Source organism: Onychostoma macrolepis, chromosome 06 (genome assembly GCF_012432095.1).
Source record: "Onychostoma macrolepis isolate SWU-2019 chromosome 06, ASM1243209v1, whole genome shotgun sequence".
NCBI classification, from domain to species: Eukaryota; Metazoa; Chordata; class Actinopteri; order Cypriniformes; family Cyprinidae; genus Onychostoma; species Onychostoma macrolepis.
The window spans coordinates 26,697,784-26,722,073 of NC_081160.1; the positions used below are offsets into that span (position 1 = coordinate 26,697,784).

Sequence of the window (24,290 nt, forward strand, 5' to 3'; positions counted from 1 at the left end):
TAGCTTATGGATTGTATGAGTGTGTCTATTCAGGTATGTTCCAAGCTGCCATCAAATTACATATTTGACCTTCAGTGACAATGGCCTTAATTTACATTGCTTAGTAATAGACTTATTAAAAACCTTCCAAAATCCAATTTGGGGAGCAGTTTGCAGTTGCTGCATCATTAGTATTGAAATGCATGTAAAGACCCACCATCTGCTCAAAGTAGTTAAACCTTTGTCACACACAAACGCAAGACACGCTTCTCTCTCCAAATTATCATGGATAGGAACTCAACAGATAATATTTCATTTTTTTGCACATTGCACAATGAATACTAATTCTCTGTTGATGCCGGTCTCCAGAGTCACAAGGTAAAATACTTAAAGTTTAATCTCTGACTTACAAAAACGTATGAATTTGACATTCACCATTCAACGGTGATGAATGATTCACAATGCACTTAAAACAGTGGGTCTACGGTGTTGCAAGACTTTGAGGGAGATGTTATTTCTAACACATGCAATTGCACTGTCATTCAAAATGCACTAGTCCGCATTCTGTGTCTACAATATTAAGACATTCTGAGTGAAGAGAGGCTTATTCACCATGAAATAGTTCCGAAAAAATCATCAAGTTAATTAACAGCACAGGTCATGGTACCATGACACAAGGTATACATAAATAAATAAATAAATGTTATTGGCAACTCATGCTTAAATAAATATATTAATAAAACTACACATTGCAATTACAGGAATTGCTTTTAATTTAATTCTGTTCAAGTTCTACTTCCATTTTATTTCAATTCGCCCTACGGTTTGCTTGAACTGGAATGCCACTGCCAAGGTGATAGCGTCCCGTTCCCATAGCAACGACCTACTGCCGTACTTGACTGTGTATTAGCTATCAGCTAACCAACTTAGGTGCTTTAATTAATAAAGCGCTCTTAAAACTAATATATGACTGAATAGACCAAGACTTTTGGATTTGCGTTCTGCTGAACGTGGTTTGTTAGTTAACATTATGAAAGCAACTGCTACAGTAGGCTATAGCTAGTTCCATAGCCGTCATTGTGCGGCAGTGGTTATGAATCATCTTTTGATCGTTTCGAATTCGACAGAATAAAGCAGCCTTCATATTTCAATCTTTTTCATATCTCAATCGTTTGGAAGCATGTTCAGGAACGATTATCAGGTACAGTAAGCATTAAACATTCGCTAAGTAAGTTATCTCCAGTTGCAACTCTTCTCATTGTGTGTGTGTGTCTGTCTGTGTGTGTGTCTGTGTGTGTAGGGTGGTCTCACGGTTGACATCTTCAGCGCACAAGGAAAAGACCCTGTGGCAAAATGGAAACTATATGGCAGGAAATCTTCAATAACTAAAGTATGTTTCAGCAGATTTTACCATAACGAAAAAGGGACGTTGTTGTTTTGAATTGGTCTTAGAAAAAATATTCAATATATTTCAGCATAAATTTCAATACCGTCATATTTCTCTATGTTTCATAATAGTTTTACTCTAAATTTAGCTTAAAAGACTATAATAGACAATTTAATGAAAGCCTCCCATTTGACAACTTGCCTCAGAGTGTCACAACATGCTGCACTAATGGGGCATGTTGTCACAAAGTCAGCATGTTCAATGAACTGTATCTTTTTTTCCTGGGCAATAATGGTGAAACTATTCAATTGCTTTTTGTAGCCAAGACTCTAAGGCATGTCATAAAGAAATTGGCCTTCAGAAATAAATGTCAAAAGAAAAGAAAAACCTTTGGAGATAATAATAAGACATACCGTATTCACTGGCTTAAAAGGAACAGATTCTTAGAGACACAGTTTGTATAGCAGAATCTGCCCTCTAAATAATCTCAGATAGAACTGGATGATGGTGATCATTTTCCATTTTCCTCTATGAAACATAATATAACTAGCAGCAAAAAAAAAAAAAAAACCAACACGAACGCCATTAAAGAATGCAACCCGCATAGCTTGTTACTTTAACACAGCAGTATCTGCAGAAGAGCAATGTTTGTCCAAATGCAAGTCCAGGTTTTATTGATTTTGTTTTCTCTTTTTAACAGCTGTTTGATAAAGAAGTGAAGGGCTTTGTATACAGTCTTGAAGGCAGCAGTCAAACTCACAAGATGCAGTTACCTAAGGATAGCAAGATGACTCGTAAGTGCTAATAAAACCAGAATAAATCCAATATGGCAAAAATATATATTTTCAAAAATATTTCAAAATATACAAAAATGGCCAAAAATGTATTTGCTAAATAATATTTCAAAATGTATGTAAATATGTCTTCTACCAATATGTTGTTATTTTTGAGAATATGTTAAAAATTCAAATCTATTTTTAAAAGCGTTTAAAAATATATATTATGGCCTCCATATATTTCAATCCAAGAAAATGTGAACATATATTTGAATAAAAATCAACAATGTTCCAAAAAAATCACTATATTACCATATATTAAAAAAAGTTAACATTATTGAATAACGTTAAATATCTAGGTTTGATCTCAAGTAGGCTAAATGTAGCCTAGAAATCTATTCTATTGCCCATGAAATACATTTTGAAATACATATATTTCATTAAGCTTCATATATATTCAAATATATTTTTGGCCAGAATTCTTTTTTTAATTTTTTTATTTGCTGCCTTATGATCAAATGTAGTGCACTTACATTTTATCTTTCATAGCTAATAAATGGTTCACTTTTTTGTCAAAAGATTACTTAAATTGTATATTTTGCTTATAGGCCTATAGATTGTTGTTGTTGTGTGGATATGTACAAAGCCAGATTAATCACACAAAAAAAAACATTGAGTATCAGGTTGAATCCACCATTTATATGTGCCTGCTTTTGTGTATCTTCTAATCTCATGTTTCTTGTTCCAACAGTTGGTCTGATTCAGAGGTTTCTGATTCTACAGGTCAACGTTCCTTTGGGAAGAGATTTTTCCACTGAGTTTTTGTAAGTCCCAGGTTTTTTTTTTTTTTTTTTTTAATTCATTGTTAACAGGTTCCTTCCAACATCTATTTTCAAACGGCTTGTTGTGCTGCTATAATATAGATGAAATTCAGAGAAAGTGTAGAGGGTTTATTACCATGGCGGGTGAATTAATTCACACTTTCACTCATGCAGATACCACTCCTACACATTCTTCTACACACACATATACACACACAAGAAAATGATTAAAAATCTTTCCGTCTGCCTTACAGAGCAAGCAATTTGGTTAACTTTTCAATGCTGTCTTCTAGAGTGACTGATGAAGAGCATCTAAAGAAGAGACTCTACCTGTCTACTGTGCACAAAGAGCTCTCAGCAACCCCTTTGCATGCGAGAATACCTCTAACGTGCCTCAAACGCAATACTGTAAGTCCCGACTGCTGTATTCTCTGTCACTATCTGCAAATGAGCCGTCAGATCAATGATCTTAGCTCAGTGAGACACTTTGTAACATGACCACAAAAATGACCTGAAAAATTTTCTTGAGCTGTATGATAAGGTACTACTGTCTGTGTGCAGTGGTGTAATCTGTGTATCGATCTGGACTCTCTCACCGCTGAGATATTCAGAGGGACACGCTTCCTGTCTCTGGATGGCATCATCATCTCCGCCTGCTGTAAGGTCCGCCGCATCTTCACAATGAAGAATGAACCTGCAGACTGCATGGATGGAGGTTAGGGAAAAATGCATCCTGTGCTTTACTTTATGAATACTATTTTGTGGCCCACTTTTGGGTTCACTTTGTTGTCCCATTACTTTAATTAGAGCATTAGAGGCACAAACTGTTTTTAGTGAGATAATTGGATATGTTAGATAAACTATTATCTAATGATCATAGATGAAATGTAATGTTTAATTGTGTCCTACATTTTGTGTCCTGCTAGTGCATGATTTTCCTCTTAATGTAAAAAAAAAAAAAAAAAATCCATAAAATTGTGAAACCTAACAAATGAAATCAGTTTCTGCAGCATGGCAAATAAAAAACTCATTCCTTTTTTTCAAAGCTTGTAGTATTGACTACATTTGTCAAGCTCAGCTTTTCAAACCAGTTGTTATTGTAATAAAAAATATAAATATACAATGTGACAAATATATAGCTTGCAAATATAGACAAACAACGTTTGATCCCAATATACAATGAATGCTAATAACATTTAAAATATATTAATTAAATGAATTAAACTGTATTCAAACATTCATAAAATGAAATTTGAAAAGAAAACTGCAACTCTCACAGAAAACACAAAAGCTTATGAAATGTATTGTTTGACCTTGGTTGAATGTCTAAAAGTTAAGCACGTCTTTTCTGACCATTTGTTGAAAAGGATAAACAATTCATGCAAAGTGCCAAATGCTTCACGTTAATATTCTATTTTTGACATTTTAGCTTAGATCTGTTTCTTTACTTGGTGAAGCAACATTGATTTCTCATTGTCTGAAAACCTTCTACTTTTTGTATTTTACTCAAGGTTTAGAAATAAATAATGGTCCAAAAGAAGAGATTCCGAGGAACTGTCAGTTTCCTAGTGAAGTTCAGCATGTTGTCCAGCTGGTGAACATGAAAACACTGGGACAGATTGATTTAAAGAGCGGACCTACAAACTCAGATGCCGGTCAGTTACTTTATAGTTCAACACCAATCTTTTCTTTGCTTAGTTACTATTAGTAGTTTTACATTTCTTTAACTGAACTGAGTCAAAGTTTTGTGTTTTTCCTCTTGTTCTTTGCTAAACAGAAGGTCAGACCCTCTGCAGAACTCTCCTGTTATTTGCTGTCTGTTAGTTTGCTGACAAGAGACACCTCTTGCCAAGAGAGCTCTAATCATCTCTCTTTAGTCACATACCTGTCCACTCTGCCAGCCCAGTGAGACCTTCATAGCTGTTCTTACAGTTTTTATTCATCCAGACATCTGTTGGCCTCATATCACAGTGCCAGACTGCTGTCACCTCACCCTTAGATTCTCGAAAAAGACTCAAATAATGCCCTAGCAAGATATTAATATAACAGGAGGTCAGTCACTGACAAGAGGTATTGGACTATAATGAGATCATATAAAATGTTTCTACATATACAAATATTGCAACAAAAGACCGCAGTCTCTTTCTACATTAATCATTTTTCCCTGTTTCATCACCTAGCAACAATGTATCAAAACACCGTGGGCCTTGTGTATGAAACCGTGTAGATGTAGCTTACAGCCTTGGATCCTGAGCTGGCTGTTATATTGAAATGACAAATGGCAGTATTTTGTGTTTTGTTGCCAGGTTGCCATGACCTTAACACTGCTTTTTCTTGCAGCACTGCGCTAAATAACAATTGAAAATATGCCAATTGCAAACCAACAGATGGCAAGGGCCTTACAATTACAAGGATTATGGATATGAAAACAGTCTATTGTCATAGAGGGTGTCATGACATTGTTAGTCTAAATACAAACAATATTATATTATCTATTTTAATACATCATCACTCCACTTGAATGGCAGATGTTAGAATACTCAGGTGTTCATTTGGGCTGAATCAATCAATCTCTTTCTTTGCCTTTCTTTCTTTATTTCTTTCTTACCTCTAATTCTTTTTAACTCTTTTAAGACTTTAAGAACCTTTAAGAACTAAATTTTTTATTGGAAGAGTTTTTTTAAACCTCTACACAAAACTGTTTTTTAAAAAAAAAAATTTTTCAAGCATCATATATGACACATCAGACTTTTAATGGCTCATGATATAGTTAGACTATGGAGCTCATACTCAAAGAAGAAAAAAACACCTCAAATTTATACAGAGACCCAAACTGAGCAAAAATATGCAATTTGGTAGTTGTTGTTTGTTATTTATATGGCCAAGAAGTAAAATAAAATTTTGATAACTTGTAAATCAGAGAAATCTTTAAGAGTATAGCAGACTACCTATATAAAAACCATGTAAATATTAGTAAGCGCTTTATTTCTCCCAATAATATGTCTTAGTAAGATGATATTTAAATGCTAAGTTTTATGACCAAAGCTCTGCAGCGTTCATCTTGAAATATTACTGTAAACGTGAGGTTGAAGATTGCAGTTAAGGATTTATTAAAACAAAAACACAAAGTACATCCATGCATGTTAATGGCAATGGCAATGGCACAAGGGCACACGAAACAGCCTTTACAAGACAACATCAGACAAAGTACTATGGCAACAAGAGGGCTACTATATCAAACATTAAGGGTCACATGACAAGAACCAACCAATGAGCAAACAGAACTGAGAACCACATGACAGAACAATAACCAATGAGGAGCAAGACACATGACTAGAACAACCAATCACAACATGACACATACACAAGGCATAAATACATGAGGGCAAGGGAAGCATGACACTAACAGCATGAATCAAATTACAAAATAAGACCCAAGCTCCTGCGGATGCAGAGCTTGGGCCAGGACTTAAAAGACTGATTACTAGTGTGTTGGACCCACCACTGATGTCAGTGTGAGCGGCTGACATTCCAGTGGTCTCTTCGCTCTCAAACCCAGCAGGCATCCCACTGTCTGCTGCACTGCACGTAATGGCGGTCGCCATTTTGAGCGTATGGGCTGCACACTGCACTCCTGAGGTCTCTCCTGTCCACGAGTCTGTTCTTGAGGCCTCTTCTGTCCATAAGTCTGCTCCAGAGGCCTCTCTTGTCCAAGAATCTGCTGCTGAGACCTTTCCTGTCCACAAATCTGCCTCAGAGGCCTCTCCTGTCCATGTATCCACTCCAGTGCCTCCAGAGGTGGCAGCTTCTGCTGCAGAACCTCCAGAGGAGGCGGCATCCACTGCAGAACCTCGCGAGGTGGTGGTGCCCACTTTTGAACTTGATGTCTGTCATGTCATGGCCATAGAGGCCGCTCATGAACTCACTGTCTGTCCTGTCATGGCCACGGAGGCCGTCCATGAATTCCCTGGTCTGCCTGCTCCGCCATGGCTCCCTGCTCCACCTGTTCCGCTTTATGGGCCTGGCCCTCCATCCCACCCCCTGGACCACCTCCAGTCCTCCACCTTCCTGGACGTTTTGTTGTTTTGGTTGGGGTGGATGTTGCATTAGGGCGTCAGGAGCCGCCCTTAGAGGGGGGGATCTGTAAGGTCTGTTTTGGTGTTCGGTTTCATGTTCTGTTTTCATGTCTTTTTATTTTGCAATTGTTTCATGCTGTTAGTGTCATGCTTCCCTTGCCCTCATGTCTTCATGCTATTGGTTCCTCTGTTCATTGTGTCATGTTCTGATTGGTTGTTCAGGTCATGTGTCTTGTTTTGCATTGGTTTGTTCATGTCATGTAACCCTCTATGTTTGCTATAACTAGCCATGTCGTTGCCTTTGTTCCTTGTCGTATATTGAAGTTGTAACCCGCTGTCGGTGAGTCTAGTTTGTCTATGCCAAGTCAAGTCTGTTCAAGTCAAGTCAAGTCTCGGATTATGTTTGTATTTTGGATCACTTTGTAAATAAACTGCACTTGATTTCTCACTACGCTCGCCTCCAGTTGATGAATCGTTACAATTACTTACAGTATAAAAGTTATTGTATGTTATTGTATTATATTTTATATAATTTAGAAGCCTTTAGTTGGAAATATGCATATCAAATATAAATGTGGGCTTTATAGAGTTACATAAGCTAAGCTTTGGTAATCATTTTGTGCATTTCTGTTTACCAGAAGAGACAGGTGGTGCCAAAGCATCCATCACAAGGGGTCCTACACCACGGGACTCCTCCCATATTGCTTTCGGGTCAAAAGTTATTGGACCCCCTCCGCTCACTGCCAGGAAGAGCAGCACATCTACAAACAGGAAAGAGGAAAGAGCTAAATCTGAACTGAGCCTCAACATACAGTCAGGCAAATACACATTTGTTTATTTCCTTGACATATAACAATATGTAGTATACTGTGAGGTTAATGAAAATTTTGGTACAAAAATTTGATTTTAGTAAGAATGTAGTTTGGGTAAAACAATCTTTTTAGTACTGTATTATGTTTCCGAATATAGGCAGAACTGAAAATGTACAGCCGCGACCGCCACTTGAAAGGCCATACGCTGAGAAAATGGGCTCTAGGAGACCACAGAGAATCCTGAATGTGAGGAGAGAAAAATCAAACTTGGGTGAGTTTATTAAATACACTTCATATATTTTACACTATTGTTCAAAGGTTTGGTGTCGGTAGGATTTAAAAAATGTCTTTGAAAGTCTCTTATGCTCATTAATGCTGCATTTATATGATCAAAAATACAATAAAACAGTAATATTGTGAAATATTATTGCTATTGCAAATAATTGTTTTCAGCATCCATTACCCCAGTCTTTGAAGTCACATGATCCTTCAGAAATCATTCTAAAATGCTATTAAAGTTGTGCTTCTTAGAATTTTCATGGAAACTGATATATTTTCAAGATACTTTGATGAACAGAAAGTAAAAAAAAAAAACAGCATTCATTTGAAATAGAAATCTGCATTATAAATACTGTCACCTTTAATCAAATTATCTTTCCAATTTTTTTTTTTTAAATCCCACTGACCCCAAACTTTTGAATGGTAGTGTATATTTTCAGTAAATGATAAGATATAGTTATGTCAGTCAGTTTAAGTATGTTTATATTGTCATTTTACAAAATATTTTTATTTTTATTTCGTAAATTTTTTTTTATGTTGATTCAAACAGAACTTTTCATGTGCTCAGTATTGATATTTTGGCTTTGGCCATCAAAATTAGCACTTGTTTTTTAGAAATGTTAATCAGACAGATGATTTTCCCCCTAGAGATTCATGCCACGAGTTCTCTTGAAATTAATTCCTTGTTGACTTTAGAAGTCTGCTGCTACTACAAAGTCATTGTATTTTATTTTGGTCTCATATGTACTCTCTAAGATAAAGAAGGTGGCAAAATTAGCCTGAACCCAGAGGGACCTGAGCTTCAAGGAAAAATTGCATTATCCTCATTTCAAACTCTGGGCTCTGACTTACCGATTGAAGACAAATTAACCGATCCAATTCTACGAGGTGAGTAATTAATATATGTTGTTCACATGTTATAGTGGGGATCCTTAAACGTCTGGTTTCACCTGACACCCAACTAAAATAAAATAAAATATTTTTTAAATAAAATTAGTCTTACTGGTGGTTCTTTCTATAGCAACCACCACTATTATTAAACTGTTTTGCTACAGACATACTGTAATGATACCTCAAATTGTGCAACTTGTGCTGTGGTCCATTTATATTTTAATGATCACACATATGATTTTCATGTGATGGGCAATACAATCAGATAAGAACAAACAGCCTGAACTGGGCTGAAAAATGACACTATTGTCTCCTGTAGAGCTGCTTCATAAAATGTGCAACATTGACAGTTAATGAACTAAACTGAATCAACACTGAACTGACAGGAAAATTACACTTTTGTCTTTAGCTGAATTTTAGCAGAATTTTAATTTGTCCCATATTTTACGAATTTGGCATCAATGATTCTTTTGCTTTTCTGTTTAATTCTGTATGTAAAGCTGCTTGGAAACAAGCTCTATTAAAGCTTTATATAAATAAAGGTGATTTGACCAAAGGTCTAGCAAACCAAACATACCATGTGAGCGATACTGGAATCTGTCTCGACGCCGACACAGAGGCCACAAGCAGTTGTTACACGTTAACAATCCTTTCCTGCGGAGTAGGTCTAACTCGAACTTCCCTTTAGCAGAGGAAAGAGAGTTCATTAGTGGTAATGGGACATTAAGTACACTGTGTAGGTCAGAAAGAAGTCTCTGGGGTTCAGGCAAGCTTGCACCGTGGGCAATTAGAAAAGGTGATTACAATATAAGCCTGTTCAAAAACGTGCCAGGAATCGAAATATGCTAAACCCCTCGGAATGGCAAGAGTGAAGGCAGCTCTTGAGAGGTGCTCTGTGAGCGTGCATGCTTTAATTAGATGAAACGCTACTCTGTGAAGAGCTTAATAGAGCCTTTACATCACTTTATCTGACATGGCTATTATGTTGCTGTTTTCATATTTCATTTTAATATGTAATCAGTTGTTTAGCCGATAATGTCTTTATGATCCATGCATGTGAGCAAAACAAACAGAACAAAACACAGGCTGTTCAAAACAACCCATAGTAAAGGAAATCACAAATGAGATCTCTGTATCTCAGTTGGACAGCAATGAGATTAAATAGGGGGGAAAATGGAGATGGGTGAAGTATTTAGCTTGTGATGAGAAAAAGACTTTAGTGATCTCAAAGTCTTTTTACAGTTTATCCAAAAATAAAAAATTGCTGAAAATGTACTCACCCTTTGGCCATCTATGATGTAGATGAGTTTGTTTCTTCGTTGGAACAGATATGGAAAAATGTATCATTACACTACTTCCTCATCCAGTGGATCAGATGCAGTGAATGGGTGCCGTCAGAATGAGAGTCCAAACATCACGATAATCCACAAGCAATCCACAAGAAGTTAATGTCTTGTAAAGCAAAAAGATGAGTGTTTGTAGTAAACAAATCCATCATTAAGATGCTTTTAACTTCAAACTGTTGCTTCCAGCTAAAATATGAGTCCACTATCCATAACATTGCTTTGTCCAGTGAAAAAGTCATCTCATCTGAATCATGTGGATGGATTTGGACATGAGAGTGCAACAAAGGATGGACTTTTTCACTGGAGGAAGCATTGTTATGGATTATGGCCTGGTATTTTGGCCATAAATTATATGGACTGGTATTTTGGCCATAAATTATGAAGTTTAAAGTTAAAACACCAAATGATGAATTTTTTCCTTACAAACACACAGCTGTTGGACTCTCATTCTGATGGCACCCATTCACTGCAAAGGATCCATTGGTGAGCAAGTGATAAACTGCAAAATTTTTCCAGATCTGCTCCAATAAAGAAACAAACTCATCTGTATCTTGAATGGCCTGAGGCTGAGTGTATTTCATTAATTTTTTTAGAAAATTAGAACTATTCCTTTAAATGAAGCATAGCTGAGAAGTGTTGTGAGCTATAAAAGAGCAACCACCGAGCAATAAAAAATAGTTTGCTGTAATATTACAACATTAATCTAAATGCATTAATCTAGTCCACATGACATTATGACAAATGTAGTGTCATCAAAATGCCCTGTGCATTTGTGGTGGACGATGACAGTCATAAGCCAGAGCAATTTAAATTGCAAAACAATTTGTTCAGGTCTCCAATGCCCTTTCTTTGTCCTTGTCTCTGAGTACGAGAAAGTACAGCTTAGGTTCACAGTTCACACAACTTCACAGCAGTTTAGACTTTTTGCTGCTGTGCATTTTGCTGAAGTAGATCAAAGCGCTGTACACTCACACGGCAAATTCATCACTTGGTCTCTGCGGTGTCTTTTGCTCCCTGCTCTCTGGGTGTCTTCTCTTTAGTATGAGGGCATGCAGACCCCACAGGCACACATCGCCCCGTCTGAATTATGATCTTACTGTACCATTGCTCCCTATCTACTAATGATGCTGTTTTTGTGTCAGTGGGAAAGCCAGAATGTCCCCCCCCCCCCACCCTCTCCCCCATTCCTGAACCCATACACACACACACACACAGCAAGTTAATGCTATTATTCCATTATTCTCTTAGGACCGCAGATGTAAATTCCTTCCATCTACATCTTTAAAATATCGTTTCAATGCTTCTCCCCCATTTATGTATATTTTAAGGCGTAATTAAAGCATAATGCTGCAGTTATCAAATGAAAGAGGTTGGACGAATCCTATAAATTCCTACTCGCCCTCAGTTGGCAAGCGTAGTAGAATTCATCTCAATCTTCAAGGATTCTACTTCTGCACTTATTTGCATATGCTCATTAAAATGAACGCAGGCGAGAAACACGAGTGCCGCTATAAAAAATGAGAGACAAAACATTATGTTTAGTAATTAGATCTCTATTATTGATCTTTATAGAAACAGTAAGTCAGTGGAAGAAAGAGAAACAAGTAGAAATAGTTTTCTCAACATTATTACCATCAGGCCTTGTTTTCAACAGAGCTTTTTTTCACAGAAACTGTGCACTTTGGCAAATAAGCAAAAGCAAAATCTCTCTCCTTAAATGATTTTATGTATCCTCTCTACTGTTATTGCCTCTGTAAGTGTTAAAAAAAATCCAAAAATTATATTTACACTCCCATTTAAAGTTTTGGTCTCTGATTTTTTAAAATGTTTTTAAAAGAAGTATTTCTTTTCTCACCTAGGCTGCTTAAATTTTAGTTGATCAAAATGCAGTAAAACAATGTTTTTGTGAAATATTGTTACAATTTAAATAATGGTTTAATATTTTAATATATTTTAAAATCGAATTTATTCTTGAGATGACAAAGCTGAATTTTTAGCATCATTACTCCAGTCTTCAGTGTCACATGATCCTGTAGAAATCATTCTAAATGCTGATTTGTTGCTTAAATAACATTTCTTATTATCAATGTTGAAAACAGTCATGCCACTTAATATTTTTGTGGAAACAATGTGAAAGTTCAAAAGAACAACATTTATTCATTTTTAATAACAATGTAAACATATTTACTGTCATTTTTGATCATTTTAATGTGTTCTTAATGAATAAAAGTAGTAATTTCTTAAAAATAAATAAATTACTGACCCCTAAACTTTTGAATGGTGGTGAATACAGTTGCCAAAAAAGTATTGGGACAATTTTTGATACTTAGGCACACAGATATATGAATTTCAGTGCATTATACTTGCCTTTACAACTAGACAGTATCCAAATAATTTTGTAAAATTGTTGATTAAACATTTTTTCAAATTTCATTTAAATACTGTAAATGGCACCTTATCTTTGTTATATAGTACACAAATATCCATACATGTGTATGTGTGGCCTAAGACTTGTCAATCAGTCGAAATAAACTCAGCATTTAAAAACAAGACAAAATACTAACATATACAAAGTACAGCACATTTTAAATGGCAACAAATGGTGATATTACCTGAAAATCTCCCTGTCATATTTCTGCAGACTGTGCTTCTAGTGCGGATACATCTGGGTCAGCCTTCAAGCCTCCATGTGCTGCTTCACCTCCAGAGCGTCTGCTGACTACAGATGATGCTGACCTTTGTGACACAGAAACTGAGCTCTCTCTCTGCGATGAGGAATACGAAGAGGAAGTCTTCACTTTCTCCTCATGCCCTCACTCAGCCAGACGGAATCAGACTAGCAGCAACCCTGTTGAGGATTTGACCTTTGGCCTTAAAGGTCACAAGCTGGTAACAGAAGGAGAGCGCAAAGATGCACGTCTGGAGGATGATTTTGTCGGTAGTGAGAGTGAAGAGGTATGACACGCAGACAACATACACACACTTTAACATGCAGAGACAGCAATACATTTGTGGCTTTGACATTAATTGATTTAACAGGACTTCTCACATCCAGAATCACATTTTACTAAAGTAATTTGAGCGTGTACTCTATTGGGCTATCAAGTGGCTAGTAGAGTTGCACAACAGATAATTAGAGCTAAATTGTGATAAACTGTGTACAAAATAGACATAAAAAATCTAATTAAGCTCGTAGTCTTGTCCTGCTGTAGACAGATCTTCAAATGAAATCACTAAGAGAAAATGCACAGTTTCTGTCAGATTGGATAAGTCGGACGGTATTACTATTTCATCATGAGGAATATAAGTTGGTGTAATTAAAGCATAATGCTGCTGTTATCAAATGAAAGAGGTTGGACGAGTCCTATAAATTCCTACTCACCCTCAATTGGCAAGCGTATTAGAATTAATCTCAATCTTTAAGGATTCTACTTCTGCACTTATTTGCATATGCTCATTAAAATGAACGCAGGCGAGAAACACGAGTGCCGCTATAAAAAATGAAAGACGAAACATTATGTTTAGTAATTAGATCTCTATTATTGATCTTTATAGAACCAGTAAGTCAGTGGAAGAAAGAGAAACAAGTAGAAATTGTTTTCTCAACATTATTACCATCAGGCCTTATTTTTAGTTGTGCTTTTTTTTTTTTTTACAGTATGAGGTGCACTTTGGCATGGCTGATGCCTTATTTTCTTTTTTTAAGTTGGGATTGTTAGCATTCATTTATTTTATAATAATAATAATAATAATACATTTAATTGAAATAATTTTAATGAAATTATATTTCATCCATCTATCCATTTTCTAAACTGCATTTCTATGCTGGGTCACAGTAATAATGAAGATTTTTATTTTCAATGACATCAAAACAAAACATATTTTCAATGTCATGAACATAAAAAAAATAAAATAAATGACAATGCTGTCATTGTTTACTCATTCTCATGTTGTTTTAAACCAGAATGCATTTTTTTTCTTCTGTAAAACAAAAAAAGAAGATATTTCAAAACATTACAATGAAAGTAATTTTTAAAGAGTTTAATATAAAATATATTTTTATTATTGTTTACTGACCCTGATGTTTTTCCAAACCAGCATGCACCTCTTTCTTCTTTGGAACATAAAAGATATTTTGAAAATGTCCTCACAATGAAAGTAAAAGAATAAAAAAAAATAAATAAAATATCCTTACAACAAAAGTCATTTTTAGCAATAAAATAAAATTGAATTAAATAATCAATGTGTATACCCAAAGGTTATTTGTTAATCCTTTATTTTTGTTAAAATTATACACTTTTGTTGAGACACCTGTCGAAATAATCAATTCCTCCTTTATTGCTACAGATGCATGTACTGTAGAAATATGCAAACAATTCCCCATCTCCTTAACACATGTTGCCTGCATTGTATTCTTTCCAAGTTCCCTCTCAAGGAAATACGATCTAGTGGAGTCATCTGTTAATGATACCAACACAACCTGGTTGAGCCCTCCAGGGGCCCTGCCATTCAACTAAATCCATGAAGAAAACCATCAGTTTTATTCAGTTCAGTTCATTTCTGACGAGACGGCATTGAGCTCCACGGTGCTCTTGGGTTCTGCGTCCACTGAGAGAAACATCATTCATTTATTTGCAGTCTGTTTCGTCTCCTCCTGGGAAATCAGTCTCATCTTTGGCATACATATGTTCTGCTGCACTTAATTAGAGAATTTTGATTGATACCGCTGACAGTTTTATTTGTTGTTTATTTCCCCTTCCATCCCCGCCCTTGATAAATTCCCTTTTCAAGTAATTTTTTTCTTTGTTTTTCATCTGCATTCTCTTTAGTGGCAAAAAAGTAGACGTCGGCATTTGTCTTCTTATTACTAATGGGAGACGAAAAAAAATAATGACTTGTTTGAGTATTCTGAACGTTATGTTTATGTTGTACCTCTATAACTTGCACCTGTGTAAATCATTTCCAGTAGAAGCAGAGGTGATTATATTCGCCTAATGACTTTCATTAATGCCACAGAGTTGTCATCGGAAGACAGATGAAGCAGTAACATATTGAAATTCATGTAACATAGCTTAATAACCACTAAACACATTCAGTTTCGTAGATAACCTACCCAGTTTAAATAAATTCATTGCAAATAGATATAGGGCTGCGCCAGACTGATGTGTGTTTACAGAATGTCAGCATTTCTCATAGTGAGAGGAGATGACACTTTTTTTTTTTTTTTTTTTTTTTTATTAAAAAAAAATAAAAAAGCTGAAATATTAAAACTGGTCCCTTCAGGGGATATGAAGATGGAAAGAAAGGAGACAAAAACTCTGGCTGATCTGATGGCTGGCTGGCCGTGCCCTTTTAGTGAGGTTGTCATCATTAGTGTGAAGCTTGCTGTTTAAGACCATTAGTGTAGATCAAAGCCTCACTAGTTTAAAGACCTTATCTTTTCCAAAACAGAGCAGAGACAGACAACTTTCTGGGCACAGTGTCGCCCTGATTAATTACAGGTAACTCTGATGTTACTCCGCCCGCGCCAGACTGTCTCGCATCGTGGCTATTAATGCGTTTCATCTGTGACAGCGTTGGCGTTTGTGGCTCCGAGACCCTTGCAAGAGATTTCATCATTCTCTTTATGACTCCATCACAAGTTTGTTGATAAATTTAATATTTGTAGTTTTAGGGGGAATTTTGATATATTAACAGATTTCCTTCCTTGTGTTAATGGCCCAGGCCGAAAGAAAATAATTGAGCGTAGTGGCATTATTAATTTCGATATGTCATAATTAGTGATGCTTGCTAAGGAAGAAAAAAGAGAGGCTTAAAGGAATAGTTCACCCAAAAATCTAAGTTTGCTGAGAATTTACTCACCTTCAAGCCATAAAATATGTAGATGAGTTTGTATCTTCATCAGAACAGATTGAGAAATTTTACATTATTTGGCTGTGAATGGGTGCCGTCAGAGAGTTTAAACGGCTGATAAAAATAACTCAACTCACACAACTTCCATCTAAAATACAAATCTTACATCCATAAAATTGCTTTCTCAAATGAAAAAGACGTCACATCTGAATCAGGAGAGAAATATGCACAGATCAAGCACTGTTTACAAATGAAAGCAGTCCAAAATAATTTTAAACAAATATGTTGTTGGATTTGATGTGAGAAGACAACAGAGGATGTACGTTTTCACTGGAAGAAGCGTTATTATGGACTTGTATTTTGGACAGAAGCAACAGCATCTTAATGGTGTGTTTTGTTTTGTACAAACATGCAGCTTTTCACTTCACAAGACATTAATGACTGGTGTCATGTGGATTACTTGTGGATTATTGTTGTGTTTTTATCAGCTGTTTGGACTCATTGTCTGTTTGTCTCTCTGTTTGGACATTCTGACGGCACCCATTCACTGCACAGGATCCATTTGGTGAGCAAGTGATGTAGATGAGTCTGTTTCTTCGTCAGAACAGATTTAATAGCATTACATCTCGGCATGAGGGTGAGAAAATCTTTACTAAATTTTCATTTTTGAGTGAACAAAGTCCTTTGTGTTACAGCCATAAACAAGCATTTGAAGGCAACTAGAATATAATAAAGACTAATAAGCTATCACCTAGTAACAACCCACAACACATCAACCATTTCATGACTTTGCTCCAAAAAAGTAAAAATTTAGTTATTTCATACAAACCATTTCTATCACCAATTACTTTTTGCTTTTCAGGATGAAATGCATAACGAGTTCCTTGAGAGATGTGCAGTCCATTCCATTACTGCTCCCCCACCACCTCCTTCAGTACAAAAATACACAGTCCTACCCAAGTTCTCTTCTGAGCCAATTAAGACTCAGGCCTCCACAGTCCAGCATGTCTCTGAAGGACCAAAAAGGCATGAACCCATGCGAATAGCACCAACCCGCTGCCTCTCACCCAATACCAGACAAGGGAGCAGACTGGATCGGTCTGAAGCTGGCAGAGCATTGCCTGATGGAGATACCAGGATATCTATCAACAGAGCATCTGTGCGAGAGATTTCACTGAAGAATTCTAGTCTCCAAAAGGTGAGCCCGTTTACCTTTCGAAGGGATAAAAAAAAGAAAATTAAATTATCATTTAATTACCCTCATGTCCTTTTAAGCCTGTGTGGATTTCTTCTGTTTTTTAAAATTGTCTTATTGTTTTTGTCCATACAATGAAAGTCAAAGGGGTAAATTAAAATAAAATAATTTTAATTAAATTAAATAAGTAATTAACATGCATGCAAGCAAAAATCAAGACAAAATAAGATTTTTAAAGAAATTATTAATCTCCATACAATGAAAGTCAATGGGGTTCAATGTTGTTTGCATGCCAACATTTTTCCAAACATTTTCTTATGTGTTCAGCAGAAGAAAGAAAGTCATGCAGGTTTGAAACAACATCAAGGCAAGTAAACGATCACAGAATTATCCCTTAGAGTAATCAGCTCAAAGTTGCAAGCATCATTTATGCAAGATATATATAAATATAAATATATAGAAAGCACTTAGGTTTTGTGGAGTGAATCCACACCAATCACATGGCCTTGTGTTCATGTGGATGAAATGTTTTTAACCATAGCAAGCATGCAGGGTTATAGGGGATCAAATCAAGCACATACTTCAGCTGAATTGGTGCACTCCAGCAGAGTGGGTTGTTTATGAGGGCCTCTGTTCTTATTGTAATTTCAGAACTGGTGTGGTTCTTATCTTCCCCAGAGGCTGGATATTTTAATCTGAATCCATTCAGATTGAGGGGAGTGGGTTGTGCCCTTGCATCTCTGATGCATTCGGAAATTGCAAATGGAAAAATATTGCAAATGGCTTGGACATAGTGTTCTTTTGTCTTCGTGATTTATAAAACATTTTCTGGGGTTTTAAACTCCCAGCTGAAAATTCTATTGATCAGAGGTCGCTCTTTCTTAGTTTAGGAGTTACATTACAATATCATTATTTTGTCTTGTACATTTGTCCTATATAGACACAAATTAGATAATTCTTCACGCAAAATCAAAACCTAAAGGGATGCTAACATTGCAAAGACAATGAAAAAACATTGTAAATAAAGCAAAGATTATTGGAGTATGTTTTACAGGAAACTACTATTTCTGTCTTTTAACTTCTACATTTCATGTTTAAATGTGTGTTGCCATTGTTTTGTAATTATTTGTGAAATTTAATAGCAATTTTTGAATAAAAATGGTTTCAAAGTAAATCCTACTCCAAATCTTTTTCAGTGTGTACACAATCATGTACATTGCATTTTAGTTTTATGTAAAAGGGATAGTTCACCCGAAAATGAAAATGTACATTTAATCATTTACTCACCTGATATGTCTTTCCAAAGCTGTATGAATTTCTTTCTTCTGCAAGATGCAAAAGATGATATTGGTTTTGACTTCAACTGTATGGACAAAAACAGCTGAAACATTTTTCAAAATATTAGAATATCAAAATGACAATTGTTCGGTAGACTTCAAAGCAAAGTCTCCATTTGCTCTCCGTTTCTTCTCATTGTTGCCTAAAAGAAACAACTGGGATATCAAAGACAACTCATTAGTGTTATTTCCTCTCTTAGAGGTTGGAACATGTTTGGACTAAAACGGGTCCAAGCATTTAGCACAACTACCGCAGACTTTCACCACAGGTCTGAAACAGTCATTAACTAAATGTTTTAAATGGAGTTTGATGTGGGAATTACTGAGGATCATTACGGATGCCCCATAACACTACTTTCCCCCATTTAAACATGGCACATATCTTTGATGCTGCTGACGTTTGTTGAGCTTATCTGGAAGGTTACTAGTAGATCCAAGTAGGACTTCATATAAGTGGATTTCTAAGCAGCAGGCAACCATCCCTGCTGATGTCTTGGCCTTAATGGGGGTGCCAATTAGCTTCCAAGCTTTGATTGATTGCTTGCTAATTAGCTATACCCAGTAACGATCGGTCTCATTACAAAGTGGCACTGATGAAGTAATGAGATTTTTGGGCTTTACAGGTGAGTGTCGATGAGAGAGTTCAGCCTTTGGGCTCCAGCAGGTGTGATCTGAGGAGAAGTCAAGACGAAGAGGATGAGGAAGATGAGCTACGAATGTTGGCCGGTTTGAAGAGAGAGCAGGAGGAAGAAGGAGATGGAGACATTGGTGGCCCGTGCCTAAGTGCATCACAGGCAGGAAAAGCATATTCATATTTTAGCCTATAATCAAAACAAGAAAGCATTGAAAAAATTGTATACCGTATATATATATATATATATATATATATATATATATATATATATATATATAACATAGATAATAAAGTATTTCTAACTTCATCCATATGACACATATGTTCTTTCCAGGTGTTGTGAGAGTCACAAGATAATACCTGTAACTTAACTCTATTTTATCTTCTGTCAGGTTCACCACTGCAACATAAGTCTGAGTGCAAGTAGCGATGACACCTCAACCTGGACTCAGTGTATTCCTTTGGTGGGCTTACAAACCACACACACATACACTACAGACATTTACGGCAGTTATAATTACAGAAGTCAAGCGCATTGCCTCACTTGAGCACAGCGCAGGAAGGCCTGAATTCCTTCTTCATTATTAGGCTCCTCAGTTGTACAGAGTGCTTTGTATGGATGAACTGTAGCTGGCAGGCAAATAATAAAGTGAATATTAAAACTGTTTTCCTAAAAAGAAGGGCAATCAAACAGTTTATATAAAAAAACCCACTAATTAGAGTGAAATAAACTCCCATGGCATTTCAATATCAGACCCTATCCATCAGTTGATGCTGTTGTTGTCTGTTGATTAGAAAGATATGCTGAAACTGCTAATCATGCCTAGTATTGAGAAACTGCAAATTAGTGGACTGTAAGATTGTGAAAACATAGCAATACTGCCACCATCAGGCTAGAGGAACATGCACAATAATCAAGTGCTTGTGGTTTTGCCTCAGGAACCAGATTTTACATTAGACATCAAGTGGCGAAACGGCACTGTAACAAACCATTTATCATTCAGAAGTAAAATAAAAATGTTCAATTTTATATTCAAAGATATAGTTTTAAAAATCATTCTAAATTTAAAAATTATCTAAAAATATTAAAAATAAATAGCACAATCCACACCACAACTATAACAATAACGTCACTGAGGAATGATATCGGTGGAATCGCTTTCTAAACATATATTTTTCCAGCTGATGGAACAGCATTAGTATTAGACTCTATCAGAACAGACCTGCAACTCAGTTTTGATTCACGGCCCACCGATTGAGAACCACTTCTCCAAACTATAAAAGTTTAAATCATTATTTTACAGTAAGGAATGCAGTTATCCAGAACATATTATTTTTTCCCTACTAGACTGGAGCTAACAGTGGGCAGATATGGCCCCTGAACCAGATTATAAATATACAGTGCTTATTCTCTGTGCTTCACAGCCAATGGATCAAGGCCAGCACTATCAGAAAGAAATGAACCCTCTTCTTCACTCTAATCCCAGGTAAGAGAAAAATACAGTATTTTTAGCCTCTCTAAGTCTGTGAGGCATAACTCTAAGCCATTATGCTAAGCCTGTCAGTATCTTAAGTGTTGAGGCTCAGACGTGAATGAGTCATTTCAGAAATTTATCATGCGAGCTCATAAGAGAACTCTTGTCAGCCCTCAGGCTCATGCACGTTCAATAATTTGGACTTCTGAAAAGTGGTAAGAAAATGTGATAGGGATAGCTTTTTTGGGCACTGAACATTTTGAAGTTTCCATTGACAATTGTATCCAATGGTTCCAGGATACTAAAAAGAACTTTTGAACATCAAAGCATAAAAAAGAGAGCAGGTGGTGTGCTCGACAAAATTTTATGCCAGCCTTCAAAAGATTTGTCTGCCATTCATTTCATGACAAACCTTACAGACTGTCTACATAACAGAGCACCTTATTTCTTTTTGTCTCCTCATTCTTTTCCTTAGTTTTTGACTTTAGTAATGTATTAAATATAATAATAATAATAATCATCAGCATTATTTAATAACTATTTTGTTTATATAATATTTATATACACTTATTATTATTATTAAAAATATAGTTTAATCATAATAACAATAATTAGTAGTAGCAGCAGACAGCAGTATATGAATAAATAAGATAAAAATCAACAATAAGTTAAAATGTTTAATAAATATTGGTTATTAAATATAACTATTTTGTTTATATAATATTTATATACTGCTGCTACTACTACTAATAATAATAGCTGTATGACAAATGATCGTGATAATGCTAAAAATATTTATTATAAAAATAAAATATATTATTATTAATAGTAGTAGTAGTAGTAGTAAAAATATAATGATAATAATAACCATAATTAAACAATAATAATAATTATTATTGTATTTTTAGTATCAGTAATTAATAAATTGCATAAACAGAATTATTATAACATTATTATTATTATAGTAGTAGTAGTAGTAGCAGCAGTATATAAATAAATAATGCATTAAGAAGATGCAAATAAATAAATAAAATCTACACTGCAATAATTAAACATTGTTTAGGAAGAAACTGATTCTGCATAATGACTGTTTATAAGTAGACCTTTAAATATAAATTAACCAATCAAAAATCATTTGTCATCAATGGAGCTGTGTTAATATGTTAATGTTTTTGTACACACAGCATAACTATGGCTAGTTTCCTACACAGAACTTTTCCTGTCAAGGGAAGCTGCCCACACTGCCACGCCTCGGTGATTAATTAAGCATGGTTGTCAGGGACAATGAATAAGCAGGAGTTATGCATGTGCTCAGAGGCTTGCATGTGTCACCTAGCTGTCACCGCTGCAGCAGAGCTCGCTGGGAGGTCATCATCCACCTCCCTCCCATCTCACCAGGGAGCCCGTCCATCAACTCCACATGGTGCCTTAAAAAGTGTCATGTAAATGAGAGAATATGAAAGAGAGAGACATGCAGAAGGGGGGTCTTTTATTCACAACAAGAGGTAACATGTTAGCGACAGAGCAGGAATTTCGAAAATGGGCTTTGATGCAGCTTCGTATGATTCCAAAAGCTTCAGTATAATCAAACTATAAATCATGGTTTAAGGCAGAAGAAAGTATTATTTTAGGGCCATTAAAATGCTGGCTCCAAATTAAAAAATAAAAAATAAAATAATTATACACTATATTTGAATGACTATACGGTTTAACCCTTCCATTTGTAGAGAATGGATGGATGTCCTCAGCCCGCCGATAGTTCATCCAAATCAACAGATGGCAGATGGGAAAGGAGACCACGGCAAGGTCTCACCCAGAGGTATGACACCAGAAAAATCCCCATCCTGGGCTCATATTCTCAGCCCTTTGTTGCTAAAAATAAATCATGATCTAGATTTCTCTTGGACGGAGAAGAACTGGTACAGTTACATTCATGATTGATTTTTCCTTCTTCATCTAAAACCCACAGTGATATTTCTGTGACAAGACTCTTAAACTCTAGGCAAGACAGGGGCAAGTTATCAGGGTTTTTAGGATATAGAATATTTCTAAAGGCAGGTTTATTTTTGAAAGTCAGTTTTTGTCTTTGTTAGATAACATATGAACTGTTACTGCAAGATTCTATGAACAATTTACTATATGGGGTAAATTGTCACTGCGAAATGCAAACCTTTGATTAAAGGGATACTCCACCCCAAAATGAAAATTTTGTCATTAATCACTTACCCCCATGTCGTTCCAAACCCACAAAAGCTTCGTTCGTCCTCGGAACACAATTTAAGATATTTTGGATGAAAACCGGGAGGTTTGTGACTGTCCCACTGACTGGCAAATAAATTACACTGTCAAGGCACAGAAAAGTATAAAAAGCATTGTTAAAATAGTCCATCTGCCATCAGTGGTTCAATCTGAATTTTATTAAGCGATGAGAATACTTTTTGTACACAAAATAAAATAAAAATAATGACATTTATTCAACAATTCGTCTCCTCTCTGTGTCAGCGTAGCGCCATTTTGGAGAGCATCCGATGGACGCAAAGTGCATATGCTATTCTCTGTCATAACACATAGATACGCTGTTTTCGTTCAAATTAAAGCGTAAATAAACGTACAATACGTATCCATGCGTTACTGATGACAGAGAATAGCGTACGCACTTTGTGTCCATCGGATGCTCTCCAAAATGGCGCTACGCTGACACAGAGAGACAGAGAGGAGACAAATTGTTGAATAAATGTCGTTATTTTTATTTTCTTTGCGTACAAAAAGTATTCTCGTCGCTTCATAAAATTCAGATTGAACCACTGATGGCAGATGTCACAAACCTCCCGGTTTTCATCCAAAATATCTTAAATTGTGTTCCGAGGACAAACGAAAGCTTTTGGGGGTTTGGAACGACATGGGGGTAAGTGATTAATGACCAAATTTTCATTTTGGGGTGGAGTATCCCTTTAAATGGCCTATTAGAAGCTACTGAATGGCTTTTACTGAAATTAGTTTTGAAACACAAAACAATTGCAATATAGCCTATATATCATAACTATTTTTCTATGCTATCCACAGGGTCTACGTTGCACAACAACAGTGGAGAAGAAGAGTTTCTCAATTTAATGTATGATCCCTGCCTCAACTGTTACTTTGATCCACAATCTGGGAAATATTACGAACTGCTCTGATCCCGAGATGAGTTACATCTGCAACCAAGTTGTTCAATACTGCCATTTATATGTATGGATTAGTTGAAGCATGTTGTCCTTCATAACATTTAATGGTTTTAATGGAAATCTGGGATTTAAAGTGTATTTTTTTGTAACCGTTTCTAATGTAATGTTAGTTTTTTTGTACTAAATTCACATTCAAGCTTGTTTGAGCTTATAACAGAAGTTAAGTTTTCAGTAAGCAAGAAATAAACTTATATTGTTGAATCCA

At 35.7% G+C, this 24,290-nt stretch overlaps 1 protein-coding gene across 4 annotated transcripts; it reads left to right on the top strand.

Annotated features, from left to right (window-relative positions):
* Positions 1 to 871: 871 nt before the first annotated feature.
* cfap20dc (CFAP20 domain containing) lies at positions 872 to 24,290 on the top strand. Of its 4 annotated transcripts, XM_058777755.1 has the most exons (17): positions 872 to 1,180; positions 1,280 to 1,369; positions 2,067 to 2,160; positions 2,894 to 2,966; positions 3,257 to 3,371; positions 3,525 to 3,678; positions 4,475 to 4,618; positions 7,678 to 7,857; positions 8,009 to 8,122; positions 8,887 to 9,018; positions 13,009 to 13,322; positions 17,083 to 17,418; positions 19,376 to 19,546; positions 19,779 to 19,850; positions 20,812 to 20,873; positions 22,589 to 22,680; positions 23,925 to 24,290. In XM_058777755.1, the coding sequence occupies exons 1-17, from the start codon at positions 1,160 to 1,162 to the stop codon at positions 24,035 to 24,037; spliced, it is 2,277 nt and encodes a 758-aa protein (XP_058633738.1). In that variant the 5' UTR covers positions 872 to 1,159; the 3' UTR covers positions 24,038 to 24,290. The 4 variants fall into 4 exon arrangements, 3 of the variants coding, with proteins under 3 accessions (XP_058633738.1, XP_058633740.1, XP_058633739.1); XM_058777757.1 differs by lacking the exon at positions 8,887 to 9,018; XM_058777756.1 differs by lacking the exons at positions 872 to 1,180; positions 1,280 to 1,369 and adding an exon at positions 1,649 to 1,660.